A 15,284-nucleotide genomic window follows, 5' to 3' on the forward strand; every position below is an offset into this window, starting at 1 on the left:
AGTCGGTTTCATCTCAGTGACAGTAAATAATCCTGGAAGCAGTTTCCAAACACTTGGAGGAAAAGAAAGTGATTGGGAGCAGTCAGCATGGATTTATGAATGGGAAACCATGCTTAACGAGCTTTCTACAGTGAGATGCCTAGCTTGATGGACGAGGGGAAAATTGGTGGGTATTGTTTATTTCAACTTTTGTAAGGCTTTTGACACTGTCTGTAGAATAACATCCTTGTCGACAAACTGATGAAGTAGAAACTAGGTAAGCTGACAGCGAAGGGGATGGAAAACTGGCAGTTCAGCCAGGTTCAAGGATTTGTGATCAAAACACAAATTCCAACTCACCAGAGGTATACCCCAAGGCTCAATACTGTGTCCAACACTGTTTAATAGCTTCACTAATGACCTGGATGATGGAACAGAGTGCATCCCTTGACAAGGACAGAAAATTGAGGAGAAAGGGTTGATAAACCAAATGTTTTCTGCTGCCATTCATAGGGACCTTGGCAAGACGGAAACAGGAGCAAACAGGAATCTCATGATATTCAATAAAGAGAAATGAAAAGTCCTGCATTGGGGAAGAGTAACCCCATGCAGTACTACAAGCTATAGAACTGCCCGGAAAACAATTGCACAGAAAAAGAGTTCAGGGTCCTTGCAGAGAACAGTTTGGACGTGAGCCAGCAACATGTTCTTGCAACAGAGGAAGATAACAAAAGTCTTAGTGCTGTATTAGGCCGAGCCCTGCCAGCAGTTTGAGGGAGGTGATCCTTCCCTCAGAACTGGTGAGACATCTTGAGTGTCCAGTTCTGGGCTACCTACTACATGAGAAACATGGACATCCTGGAGCAAATCTAGTGAAGGGCCGCAAAGATGATTAAGGAACAGGAACACCTGACATATGAGGGGAGGCTGAGAGAGATGGGACTGCTCAGCCTAAAGAGAAGGCTCAGTGGGTGTCTTATCAATATATATAAATACCTGAGTGAAGATGTGGCCAGACCCTTCTCAGTGGTATCCAATGAAAGGCAAAGAGGCAATGTACACAGATTTAGGAATATGGGAAATTCCATTTAAAAGTAAGAAAAAACACATTTTTATTGTAAGGGTGATTGAACACTTGAGCAGGTTGCCCAGAGAGGTTGTACAGTCTTGATCCTCAGACATTTAAAAACCTGACGAGACAGTGTCCTGTGCTCCGGTTTACCATACTTTGAGAAGGGGGGTAGACTAGAAGATTTCCAGAGATCCCTTTCTGTGATTCTACAACACAATGAACAAGAAGGATGAATATCGTATGACAGTGGTGAGAAGCACCTTTTCAACTGAGAAATCTGCATTTCAGGATAGGACAAGGTAGCTTTGATAAATCTTGCATTTTAAGACATTTCTAGCTCTCCAACAAAATGAGCATAAGAGAATGTGTATCTAATGTCTTAGCTGTTCCCACCATCTGAGGTTTCATCTTACCAGCAATTCCTTATAAAAGCAAGTGATAAGCTCCAGTGGCTGTGGTGAACACAGATGCTCTATTCTGTTGCCTCTGCTACGGTGAGATACATTAGCTTGATTGCCCAGTCAGACCCTAAAGCAACCCAAATAACTGGTACTGCTGGCTATGCAGAAAAGTTATTCATACCCCACAGAAAATACTTTTATAACCCTAATAATACGTGAAATGTGGAATGATTACTGCCATGTATGCTATCTACCCACACAGATCAGTCTAGAAACTTCTATGAGTCTCACATACATATATGTGCTGTATTCAAGTACAATACAAATATTTAAATATTCCTTAATCACAGACAGGTTATAGTATGGTTGTAAAGTAAAACTCTGACAAGTTTTACCCTGGCATACTGGAATGACAAAAAAGATGAAGAAAACAGTAACTCTTCTCTCTGGCATAGATCCATTTTCAGCTGTGGTGCGTCAGTTTTCTTGGAGTTAGCCATACTGACTGTGATGACCTCTTAAGTCACGTAAGACTAGGTTTAGGTAAGTTATTACTATCAGTTGACCCATGGTAAATAACTACTTACCCAACATGAGCTCCCTGTGATCACAAGGGAAAATGGTTTTACTAAAATTCCATAGAAGCGCTTCAGCTAATATATTTTATCTCGTATTTGCTGAAGGCTATTACAGTATCAACTTCATTGTGTGTCTGAGCCATCATTGTATATATCAAGGTCATACATTCCTCTGTACACATTTCTTAACATCACCTTCTCACAGCTTTAGGGATTTGCAAAAATGAAGAAGTTTGCCAGGTACCTGCCCTCTTCGGCAGCCTGTAGCTTCTGGGAATCTTTCCAACAAAGCACACGTTTTCGGAACACCTTTGCAAGCATTCTCGTTTTTTCTTCCTGGTGAAAATAAGAGATTGAGCATTCATAAGTGCAATGAACAAACAGTCCCTTGTTTTCTATGTTGCAGAACAGCAACAAAGCTGTCAAAGAGCTGACACCAAAAGAGGTAAATAATATCATACACATTTTACAAATTATGCAACAGCAAGTGCTTACATATTGTAATATCAAAGTAGCCTGCCATTTCTTTGCTTTTGAATTATTTGTGAGAAGCAGGCTTTCTACCATTTTAAACGTGATTCTAAAAATATGATTATACTTTTATTAATGATTAAGTAGATCATTAAAGTATAATCATTAAAAAGACAAAAAATGCTACCATTCTGATACCATTTCAACATCTGATTATATTTTTTATACACCTTGGCTTTTAATATTTTATCTTACAACACTCTTTCACATGTAAAGTCTTTTAATAAGTTCAGGTCACTCCAGTAATCGAGTCTCCCACTGCAAAGCTCAGAGACAGAACAGCAGGCTTATTAAAGCTCACATCCTATTTGCCCATACCATTTCTGAATGATGGATCTCACCTAGCTGGCAACACAATATTGAGAATATTTCTTCTCCTGCTTTCCTGTCTTCCCTCAGGCTGATCTGCACATGCATTACCATGCAAAATTTTGGCAGCCTTGCCAGGAAATGAGTATTACCCTCAAGGGATTCTTAGAAATGCTCATGGGCTACATGGTTTAGAATAAAGAATTCCTGTTCACTGTTGCTGGGGTCTCAGACACTATTTTATCAGATCATTTCTTCCGCAGACTTGAATAACAGGTACAGTGATTAAAAAAACTATTCCAGAAAAACTGTGTTGATACTCCTTATTATGCTATATTAATGTGAGAAAGTGAAACTGGGGTAAGTGGAGAAAGAGAAATACAAAATGTTTTACCTTGTTGCCATAAAGTAAACTGACTCCAGTCTCCCTTTTCTCGCAGATTCTCATCCTCGGGCAAGAAGAGGCTTTTTTTCTTATCCATCACAGCAAGACCCTCATCCCGAATAAGCTTCCAATTTTTTTCTAAGGACTGTTGTGAGAGCCATGTTAGTTCACTGAGAACTTACTGCATTTTGCTTTAGTATCTTATTTTTTTTTCCCCGCCATTAACTTTTTTTTAATTTAAAAAAAAAAAAAAAAAAAAAAAGAAGAGTTCATCATTATCAAGTTTCCTTATGTCAATTCCCTTATGACAAGTTAAGGCAGGAAAACCAACTTTCACAGTATTCTTCAGATTCAGTTACAACTGTATTGTAAAATTTCAGTAATCCCCAGCCTCTTGCAGATTAGGCCTCACTTTAACTTTCTTTTTGATTAGCCTAAGGGCTCTTTAACAGATAATTTTATGTTGCAAGCTAAGAAGAGTATTGATCTTCTTAAACACAGCACATGCTACCTGGAAGCACTCTTGAGACTAGAAAACCACTCACATAACCTGAAACTCCAAGTGTTGACAGAACATCCTAGTTCAAAGAGGACAAATGCAAACATGCTACTCAAGTTGACAGTTATGATTTAAACCTTCAGAAAGGTTTGCAAAGATTCTCTTGCACATTCTGATGCTATTGGAAGAGATCAAATATGACTTGAAATGTCAAGTGACAATTTATGGATACAACCATTAAAAATGTGTAAGCTGCCGTGTACTTCATACATACCAAACCCACAAGACTGTAGAGTTAAGATTTTTGTTCTGCTGCCTTAGGATGTTCTGCTTGTAGAAATCTGGTAAATTCTTGTATTCTACCAGTAATAAGTCATCTTAATGTTACAGGAAGATAAATGAAAAACCCACTGTGTAACAATGGATCTGGATAATAATGATGTGACTTCCATTTCCCAGCTGCTTATGTTACTCACTAAACCTTATTTTTGGTGAATAGTTTTCATTTTTCCTTTGTGCTCTTGAACAAAGCATTTCTGTAAGACATTTTCAATCAATTTGAAACTGGAAATAGGCTAAGGTGTGTTCCCACATCGCTTCTTTGTATGATGTGTAAAGATGAGTAAAACTCTGAAATCTTTGTAACACAGGTCAGACAAGGTAATATGACTGCCCCTTTTCAGCCATATGGTTATTAGCTTTCACCACTTAAACTAAACAGTTACATTTTCCACTTCAGTTTCTTTCAATTAAAAGACAAGCTGATCCTGCAAAGTAGGTGGTACATTGATATATCATAAAAGGTTCTGGAAACAGCCATGTAATACAGTGACCATCTCCCAGTACAGCAAGCCTAAAAATGCTAAGATCTATCAAAATTAGGATTGTGCTGGTGTTATTTCAGTACTCTTTTTCTTCCTAGCAAATTGCGCTCTCTCATCCATCAGCAAAGGGGAAAACCACTCGTTTTTCCTACTTCATTTACCCTCTTCTCTCCCATTGACGGGTTTCCTTAACACTCCTTAACAATTAACATTAAGTAGAAACATTTTCAAAAATATCTTCCTAAAACTGATTTTTTTTTTTTCTGAAATGCAGGGTACAAAACAGACTGAAATTTTCCATCTAATCATAGATGAACAGGGGAACAGAGCTGGTACTGATTCAGCACTATCATTTCTACACAAGGAAATACCAGCTTGCATACCTGAATTTGTACTGGCTGCAGAAGAGAAAGAAATGAAAAACTTGCATTTATATAGGTTTCAATTTAAAGTGATACAGATCAACAAAATTGGAAAACTTTAAAAGACATTACAAGTGCTTCTCTGTTTCCTCAAACTCCTAACCCTTCTTCTGAAAAATAAAAAGGTAAGAAGGAGCTTTCACCCACACAGACAAAAAGATGCATGAAGAGCACTGGTGGTGCACAGAGATGCACATAATGGCAGCTTTGTCACCTCTAATTTTCCTCAAGTGACAGGCTGAAAGTCAACCTGCAAAGTTGTGTGTTTGTCCTTGCCTTTTAAAGCTCCTTCCCGAGTACATTGGATACAAAGCAATTTGAATACATATCATTGATTTTGAGCCAGCTCTTAAACGGTTTTAGATATAACTGCCACTGAAATCAATAACGTCTCTGTACTTGTGAGAAACTGGACCCCCATCTGTAACACTATGCGTTACTATGAGCCATAGGCAACTCCTATGTAGAAAGGAAGGGGAGAGTTACAGGAGTTGAAACACAGCTCAGCCTTGATATCCCTGATTTTACAGAATCTTAGGCCAACACTGAAGGGCAAGAATGGATAAAACCATTAAAACACAGTGGCTAAGTCCAGGATGTGGACTTCAGGCTACAGAACCAAGAGCTAGCATCTACAGAAAAAAAAAACACTAAATATGCTCATGCTGCATAATATGTAGGGATGCAAGCCTCAGGCTGCAACAGATTCATATTGTGTTTGGTGCAATATCTTGATTTTAAGTGAAGAATCAGGTGGCAAGCAGCACTTGGAGCATATGTACTTGTTTCCTACCAGCTGATTCCCATAAACCTCCATATGGCTTTTTAAACACAGTTCCTAACAATAATGTAAGTTTACAGTTACTTTACATCTGGTCATAGTGTAGATTTTATTGGCAAAGAAATTATTGTATTTAAATAGGGATTTCTTAATATTGGTTTATTTTTATGTGTGACTGTATTATATTAAAAAATCCTTATTCTGCACTGTCAAACTCTTTTCAAGGTATGGTCATAAATGCCACAGACAGAGATTAAGAGTTTACTACCCCTCATGTGAGGCATAACTACTGACCACATGTGCATTTCAATCCACTGGGCTATAAAATAAAATCGTGGTGGTGTCTCCACTCCATTTCACTTTGTTACCCATACGGAATAAGAAAGTATTCATGATAGTTACGGTGTGTTAGCTGGGGACCTCCAACACCTCTGGGCAAGGGTCAGTATTTAAAGCCATCCAAAACACAGTCCTTGCACTGATCTGGTCACTCACAGTGCTTAATCATCAGGATGCATAAGCATTATCTCTGCTCTTTTAGGCTCCCTTAAGGCATCCAGCCACACTTTAAATGCACGGTTTAGTTAATTTTTGCCATCAAATATGAACGTTTAGATTTTAGTAGCCAAACAATTGAGCCTTAGCTGTCAGTCTACAGAAAACATTATGGATTGTGCTGTTGCCAGTACTTTCATTCTCTTTCTGTGCTTTTCTTGCTGCACTTGAAATTTTTAACTAATAAAATATAAACAATCAATGAAAATTGATGGCATAAAATCTACTTTAATCGATAAGCTATTCACTGTAGTATGCTGTTGGCAAAGCATCCTCTGGGTCATTTCCAAAACCAAAAGACACAACATAAATAAAGGACAAATTTACCTAGGTCATTTCCTATGCATTTCAGCCTGGTGAAAAGTGTCTAGGATCCAATAGCATTGTACCGCTTTTATTTATTCATTTATTAACTGAGTACCAGAATACAAAAGAGTGCTCTACCAAGGTTCCATAAAAGATACCAGAGATGATGCAATGACTTTGTAACACTTGCAGAAGAAAGCTAATTGCCCCAAGGGAGGAGGATAGGTTTTCTAAGATAAAAGCCAGGTTTCCTTTTAGCTGAGCTCAAACAAGAGTTTCTGGACTCTCCAAAGTCCTGAACTACCATAGATCTGAAAATTAGCAGAACATTTCTACATGAATCACTTGATACATTTCCTGATTTAAAGGTTTATAGTTTCTGTTCCCTGAGAAATCAGGCCCTCCTTCCTATTTTTTCAAGGAAACTACAAAAATAACGTAATAACACAACACAAAAAAAAAATTAAGCATTAACGGGCAGCTAGAGAGATCTACTGCTGCCAGCATAGTAGCACTAACCAGGATTTACCACCATCATACACCTCCTTTTAAGTGTTATTGAGACATTCTCATTCTTTATAACATAATCAAGCCAGGTCTGTGCTCTAACATTACTGACTACAGCTGTGCTGGTGAACAGAATGAGCAAAGACAGAGCTGTCAGAGGATGGCAGAGAACCTTTAGCATTGCCTCAGCTAGCCACAAGTAAATCCTCCATTATCATTGTTAAGCTACTGAGACATTGAAAGGAGTTTGTTCATATTCAACAACAAATGGTGAAACACAGGGAGAGGGGGTCCAGGCCTCCAATGTTTTGAACTTCATGGAGAAATTTTCAATATCAACTTCCATCATTTGGATTTGGAAGCATTTTCCACACTTTCTGCACGAATGGAAGAGGAATGTAAAGAGATGAAGTAGCAAGAAATAATTGCTGGTTATTTTTTGCTGTGTGGAACGTAGAATTTTTATTTTTCTTTCTTAATAACTAAAGCACATACAGAAGCTTGAATGTTTCAGAAATCAATAAAACAAATGTCTTCAAAGATTGTTTCTACTTTGTGTAGAATGCTACTTCAAATTTGCACTTGCAAGTGTTTATCAGTGTTAGAACTGAGCCTGCTCTCCTGCACAAATTCAAGTACTTTTTGAGTTATGGGGGAAACACAACAATGCAAATATATATCTATTTTTCTGGTAATTTAACAGTTTGGATTTATACTTTCAGCTTTGAAAGGTATCTTGAAGAATGTAAAACTCATTGCCTTCCCCAAACTGAGATACATAAGTAAATAAATCAGCAGTCAGACTTGATGACCTTACTAATAAAACACATAAAAATTACCACAAAAACTCTTAGTACAACAGAGTAAAAAAGCTTCAAACACAGCAGTTCCAGTTATATTCTTATTTTGGTATATTGAATAACAAATACTAAAGCAGCACCTATGGGAGGCAGTTGTGCTTTGGAGATCAGGGTGAACTTCTAACTAACTACATGGTTCATCTAAAATGTTCTTCTAGGAGATGTGCAGAATGCTGATCCAAACCAAGTCCGCTACATATGATCCCACACATGTGAGAAAAATTATTTCAAGGTGGATCCCTGACCATTTTATAATAGGAAATTCATTTTTTTCATCCTTCAAAGCTGACTGTCCCTTCCCACCAATAGCACACACCTTTACCTATGTGATTTAGAAATTTGGATGGTCTACATGTAAGAGACACTAAAACATCACCGCAGACACCTTTAAAACATTATTGATATGATATGCATTCTTTTCATTTTGTTTGGAAACAGTACAAGAGGCTCCAAGTCCCTCCACCTCCTTTATGTCAGGAAGTATCTATTTTTACACATACCTCATGAATGAGTCGAACACATGCAGGTTTCAAATTTTGCCACATGCTACTCTACAAATTTTTTTTTTTTTTTTTTTTTTTCCCAAGAGTGAGATTACAGTTGAGTGATTACTCTTTAATCTAAGTTTCCTAACCTTACTTATACTGCCATCACCATAACCAGGAGGAAACCTTTTAAATTTCTTTAAAAATTATAATTCTTTCACAGCAGGTTTCTAACATGTTATGTAACTAAGCATAACGAAACAAGTTTCACTGAGTGAAACTGTCTCTTCAAACAAGCATTTATGTTTTTAAATTATTTGTGCAGAATTTTGCTAAACCACAGTAATATTCAAAGCATATGCAAAATGGGTACCTCTTCCCCCTTTTAAAAAATTATTACTGTTATTATTTTAGAATTATGAAAGATTTGCTTAAGGTTTAAAAACATGCAATTTTGAAAATATAAATTATTACTATGAATAGTAAATAAACTATATGTTTTGTATCAATTAGAATTTTAGTTCATTAAAGTTTTTTTTTATGCCATTATCTTTTACTGAATCCATCACTGGGAGACAAGTTTACACTTGTTTATTTTATGCAATTAAGAGATCCCAAGGAAGTCACCAAGTATTATATAAGGGACAGAGAACACAGCTTTTTCTGACTAAGCAAAAAATTCACAATGGTTGTCCCAGCCATTAGCAGTTTGACCTTATTTTGCATTTAAAACATTGCAGTAGTCTACCATGTAAATTTTGTATTTAGTAAATGTCCCCATCATCAATTATTAAAACATCTAAGCTCACTTTATAGTATCTTAGTTAAAACTAGCACTCAGTCCAAGACTGGTGTCCGGTACTCACAGGCAACAATTCAGATCTTATGAGTATTTTCTCTGCTTTGCACCTTAGATTACAGTTGTTATTAAAAAAGAAAATAAATTGAAGTAAACAGAAACAAACTCCCTTACCTTCACCAGTTCAGTATAACCAGTTTCCCTCGCTGTCCACCAAGGCTGAGCTTTCAGTCCCTTAACGTTGTAGAGGGAGCGCTGCCAGACTGATGCAAAATGACCTCTTTGATATCCAAGTTCATACCACTTGTATGCCTAGGAGATTGCATTTATTATCAAACAAATTCATATCAGCTGTTAACATGACATATAAAAACTTAGGCTCCTTTGGTAATAGGCTATCTATTTGGATGCTGGAGGTATTCTTCTAATGTACAGTAATAACAATTTCCTTTAAGGGGGAAAAAAATGAAAATCAACAATCCTAAAATACATCAAAGTCAGCCACAGCTATTTGGTTCAACGTTAGCAAAACAGGATAATCTCACAGTTGTTCACACTAAATATTGGTCAGTAACTTAGGCGTTCTCCTTGGACTTGGGAGATACAATTGTTTGTCTTCTTGGTCAGCCCTGATTTCTCTATGCTTCACTTTTACCTACAAATTAAAGATTTAATTTAATAACTTAATAAAAATTAAATGGCTCCCTTCCACTACCAACAGGGATGTTGTAGTGATGAAAACAATGCTGACTTTGTTACATGATTACATATATACTTCTGAGTTTTCTTTAAATATTTGTTCTCATACCAGAACTGAGCTGATGCTACTCATTTTGCTTATTTCCCCCTTAGTTCATGTAGTAAAAGCATACTGACGCTCAATGCCAGGCCTTAGTTTATCTTACTCTCCCTTTCCACAACTTGCTTTACCATTCAATACCAGCTGCAAAAGCAGGTTCTGCAAAGAAAGCAAATAAGATGCTTGGAAAGAAGAGGTCAAACAAGAGTAACGCTGGTCCATGAACAGAGGAAGCTACAAATATCTCCTTCCCATCCAGCATTGCCTTTTTTTTTTTTTTTTTTAAAAAAAAAAGGAAATGCAAAAATAAAAATACAAAAGATAAAAAAACTATATGCCAGGTCAGCTAAGCAGGGAGATAGGACAAGAAATTCAAAACAGAAGGAGAGAAGCAGGCAGCAATCTCCATTCTAAACAGAAATCATTCAAAAACCTTATTACCTGGAATCATCCGGAGTCCCTCTCTAGCTATACAACTTGAAACTCACACCTTTCCTTTCCAAATCTCCTTCAGCAAAGTGTCACACATCCAAACTCATACCAAGCTCTCCTACTTCTTCACCTAATCTGATATTTATTGTCTCACTCCACATTAGACAGCCTATAATATCAACCTTGTACTTCCAGTTCGTACTCTCCCACACATTATTATTCTTTCCCTGGCTGTACCCAGCTCCTTGCCAAGTTCTCAAAATAAAGCAAAACAATAAACAAACAAAACACACATGCACAAAACCAAACTCTACACTTTTCTTTCCAACAGGAGCTTGCAAATCTGGACTAAACAATTGAAACAATTGTATGGTAGTTTCACTGCATGACTACTTATTCCTTGCATTTCAGAGTCCCTTCTCCTATTCTAATTCAAGAGCAAATGCCAGTTGCCTATTCATCTGCCCACATTGATGCAAAGGGTAAAAAACTATTAAAGGCTTTCTAAAGCAAAAAGCACAATATTAACTTTTAAGAAGAATCGCCTCATGTATGTGTGTTAATGGAAAGTAAAATGTACAAACAAATAAGCCTATTCTAGGAGAAGACATTCATATCTGCGTATTATTTATGCCCACCTTGAAGCCAGTAAAGTAGAAGTAAAACCAAAATATTTTTTAGATACAAGCTGTCATGAGAACACTCTGTCTTACTATGACTTACTTAGTATTTACATACCATAAAGTAAACAAAAACTACTGAAAATTCTTCCTATAACGGATTATTTCTAAAAAAAACCCTCAAGTGTCATCTTATACATTTACCTATAGATCTTTCCTTTCAGATAAAAGGTAAGAAATAAATTAGGGTATTTTTGTTTTCAAATATTTGCATAACCTTTTATGCTGTTACCATAGATTATTTCTTTTTGAGAGTCTAGATTTTCTTCAAGCTTTAAAAAAATGGGGGACTCTAATATTTATGACTCTATTGAAGTATGAAGGAAAGGCTGCAGTAGAATGTTGTTTTACTCTATTTATCTGAAGTAAGGAAAAGCACCGTGGATAAACAGAATAACACCAGACAATATAGAAGCTTTCAACTTTTTCTCTAAATAAGCTTCTTAAAATGTATTGGTAAAAAAAAATTACATATTACCTTTGAGTAATGCACAGTATATCTATAAAGCCTGATCTTATCTTGGTTAAGCCTCTGAAATGGAAGCCTTATTATTTATATAGTGTACGTTCCTCAAGACATAAGTTGTAATAGCAATAGGGTAACAATAGATTGTTCATGCTCACTGTATGAATTTATTTGCTGTGTTTGGAGTTAGCTCAAAAGAGAAGGGGGGTGAATTGCTTGTTTCAGCCACTGACAGATAAGTACGAATGTTGCTGTTCTTTAAGATCCATCAGCTATAATCATTATATATAATATTATTAATCCTTATTTATTTGAAGAATTGTTCTATGAGATTGCCTTTGACAGCATGGGGTACGATTATCCCACCCATCCTTTCCAGTCCTGAGTTTCCATAAAATAACCTTTCTCTTCACATGCAGATCTTGGCAGTGGAAAAGACTAAATAATGACCACTGTCCTGTACAAGAGTATATCTTTGCCAGGAAATAAATTTTCTGATAAGCATTCAATTCATACATTCTCTGTGAACAACACTTTGTTCTGCAATACCTTCTACAACGTATTTTGTTGTTTTAATCAATTTGGCACTTGACCAAATTATAGCTGGAAAGATTATATACTCAATGCTGTTTCCCTACAACTTACCAAGACCACATTCATAAGTCCTAATTTAGCTCTGATAGATGAATGTTTACCTTCAGCAAACCTTCAGTGATAGCAATTTTACATGTTGCTTAAATATCGATCAGTCTCCTTGATTAAATCTTGAAGTTCAGTAAGTCTATGAAGGTCAGTTAAAAAAATACAAAGTAAAGTTTCAACTTTCCACAGATAAATTGAGCAGTCTCTGCTATACCAAGAAGTTCATTTGCCATTGATTAAAGCTTCTTCTACAGAAGATGTGACCATTAAGTCCATAAACATTAACATACAATTATCCCAGGGATTGGGCTGATGTATGTTAATTACATCTGTGTGGTATCTTTAGTCAAATTCTGTAATGGGATGCTCTAGGCTTAATCATTCAACCCAGAATATGTTATGGAAGTATTAAGTAAACCTTTTTGGTTTTCTGTTAAGAGAAGGACAGACAATGATTCAGGGTGGGGTAGGGGTGAAGGGGAGAAAGACAGACAGGTAAAGCAGACTCTGTGTGTGTAAAAAATAAATAAATAAATAAAATGAGGCCACCTAATTCTCACTTGAAAAATAACTTTTAAAATCAAAAAACTTCACTGGAAGAATATTTTACTGTAATTTCAAAGAAGGTGATTTAACTTAGAATTCAGATATTTCTCCATTTCAATATTCTAGACATATAATCTGTTTAAAGTGTAATAAAAGTTCCACATTCTATATATATGAAAATAATTTGATAAACTAGGCTCAAGAAAGAACACATACATAGGCTTTATGAAAGTCCCTTTGTCTGATTTGATATTGGAGAACAGCCTGTTTACTGGTCCAAGATACTAGGTGACCCTGCTTGAGATGGGTGTTGGGACTAAATGATCTCAGGAAGTCCCTTCAAACCTCAACTGTTCTGTGATTCTTTACAGTATTTTACCTACCAGTATTTCATATGTAGTACCAGAAAACAAGTTGAGCAACAATTTTCATATCTCTTTCCACTATACATTTTTATTCTTTTCACGTTTTTCACCTATGCACAAGGGTGTTTTTTTGTTGTTGTTTTGTTGTTATTTTTATTAAATTTATGCCCATAGTGTAGCTCATTACCAGCAACAGTTTCTTGCTTCTCGACTATAACAGCAGCACTATTTCACACATTCAGATTTGGCTTTCCTCAGTTAATAAATTAGAAAAGCTTATGGTTTCCAGTAGCATGTATTTGTATTGGGCAAAATATCTGCTGAACAGATTTCTACTTTTCTGATCTGTTTATGGATTCAATGTTTGCACAAGTCCATTAACTCAGCCCACACATTCAGTCCTTTTATGGTCTTTTTGTATCACAGATATTGGTGCTCATGATCACTTTGGGAAAAAGAGAATGTTTAAAGAACACTTATCAGAGTTAGGAGAGAAATTCTATGTAGTGATATATTTAAGTCACTGCATTTTGATTCCAGTGGAAAAATCTTTGTCAAAAAGTGGTAGGAGCATAAAACAGACTGTAAAAATTCATTCAGTGAATTTCTGTTCTGTGTGTGTGTTTTTCTCCATCCCTTGGTACTAACAACTCCATGTAAACTTCAATAGTTCTGGTTAATTCTATGGAAAAATAAGGAATGCTAAGAGATTGTGTCATCATGCAAATGGAAGGTTTTATTATTGCTGGTGGTGGTTTGCTGTTTCGCTGTTGCTTATCTTGACCTCTACACATACACGCTGGATTGTTATTTCAAAGGGACTATTGACTTTTTGACATTGGGCCCATGCTCAAAAGTTTTTCTGGATTCTGCAGTCCACCAGAAATTTAGACTTATTAAGACCATATTAAATGTGTACCTCTTTGTCTCCTATTCTCTGCAAGGCATCTCCCAGATGAAAGTAAAAGCGTCCATCATCTGTGCCAGGGTCACCAGACTCCAGTCCTTCCTAAAATAATAATAATAATAAAACTAATAGTAACAATTGTAATAATACATATGTAAAAGAATAAGTTTAAAAGAATTTTAATAGGACTTCCAACAGTGTTTACTTGGTCACCATATATAGTTTATCAACTCTATGCAAGAGACAGGCTATGAAATTGGCTATAAAATATAACTACCATGGTAACTAGGAACTTAGGTTGAATGGATACAACATACAAGTAAAAAGCCACTGAGAAATTCTATCAGTTTGCCAAATCCCCCATTCACTCCAAGAGAGAGGTGTATTCAAAGACTGATACTTCCCCCCAGACACATACACAAGCATTTTAGAAACATGGATATTTTAAATTAAGCTTTTATTTGTAGTATTTCTCTCCAAACACTCAAACATATACATGCCCTCTCTGGATCTTTCAAGAACCTTACCTTTACAGCATACTGCTAGCCTCAAAAGAATTTGAGAATCATAGTTGTGTGATTCAGGTTATCTGACTAATATTTTATTACTTGATATTTATGAATTGAAAAATATCAGTATTCAAGTTTGTTCCAATTTGTTGGCAGTGATAGAGCAATACAACACCAATGCTTAGCTTAAACTGGAATTTGTAATTAGAATGCTTCTAGCTTGGCACATTTTATATATTCTGATTATGTTTTTCTGCTGGTAAAAGATCTACTTTAAATGAGGGAAGAAAAATACCTTTAGATAGGGTATGCTCTCTGCTATCTTGTTTTCTGCCTTCAGGATGAAGCCATAATGTACTTTGGCAAAGCCATCATTTGGAGCCAGTCGTAGAACCTGTTTGAGTGCAAATTAATTAAATACTCATGCAAGAATCTATAAAAATTAACAAACCTGTGTACATACTACTATTTAGTGATGCAGTGAAATTTGCTTCCACAAGGACACTCAGATAAATTCTTGGCTTGCCTGTACTTCTACTTTTCTGCTTATGTCTTTCTCCAGAATAACCTATTACAAGACAAACTTTGAAGTCTCATAAATAAAATTAATCCAACTGGAACCTCTGAATTGTATTATTTTCTTAT

The 15,284-nt window shown here is 36.0% G+C and overlaps 1 protein-coding gene across 6 annotated transcripts in view; it reads right to left on the bottom strand.

Annotated features, from left to right (window-relative positions):
• ASPH (aspartate beta-hydroxylase) overlaps positions 1 to 15,284 on the bottom strand; it is a 112,793-nt gene that overhangs the window by 8,676 nt on the left and 88,833 nt on the right. For all 6 annotated transcript variants that reach the window (XM_032180660.1, XM_032180661.1, XM_032180658.1 and 3 more), the window contains 5 exons: positions 14,935 to 15,033; positions 14,143 to 14,232; positions 9,468 to 9,605; positions 3,265 to 3,400; positions 2,275 to 2,366 (listed from right to left, as the gene is read on the bottom strand). In XM_032180660.1, coding sequence (XP_032036551.1) covers positions 2,275 to 2,366; positions 3,265 to 3,400; positions 9,468 to 9,605; positions 14,143 to 14,232; positions 14,935 to 15,033 — 555 coding nt within the window. The remainder of the gene's footprint in view (positions 1 to 2,274; positions 2,367 to 3,264; positions 3,401 to 9,467; positions 9,606 to 14,142; positions 14,233 to 14,934; positions 15,034 to 15,284) is intronic.

Source organism: Aythya fuligula, chromosome 2 (genome assembly GCF_009819795.1).
Source record: "Aythya fuligula isolate bAytFul2 chromosome 2, bAytFul2.pri, whole genome shotgun sequence".
NCBI lineage: Eukaryota > Metazoa > Chordata > Aves > Anseriformes > Anatidae > Aythya > Aythya fuligula.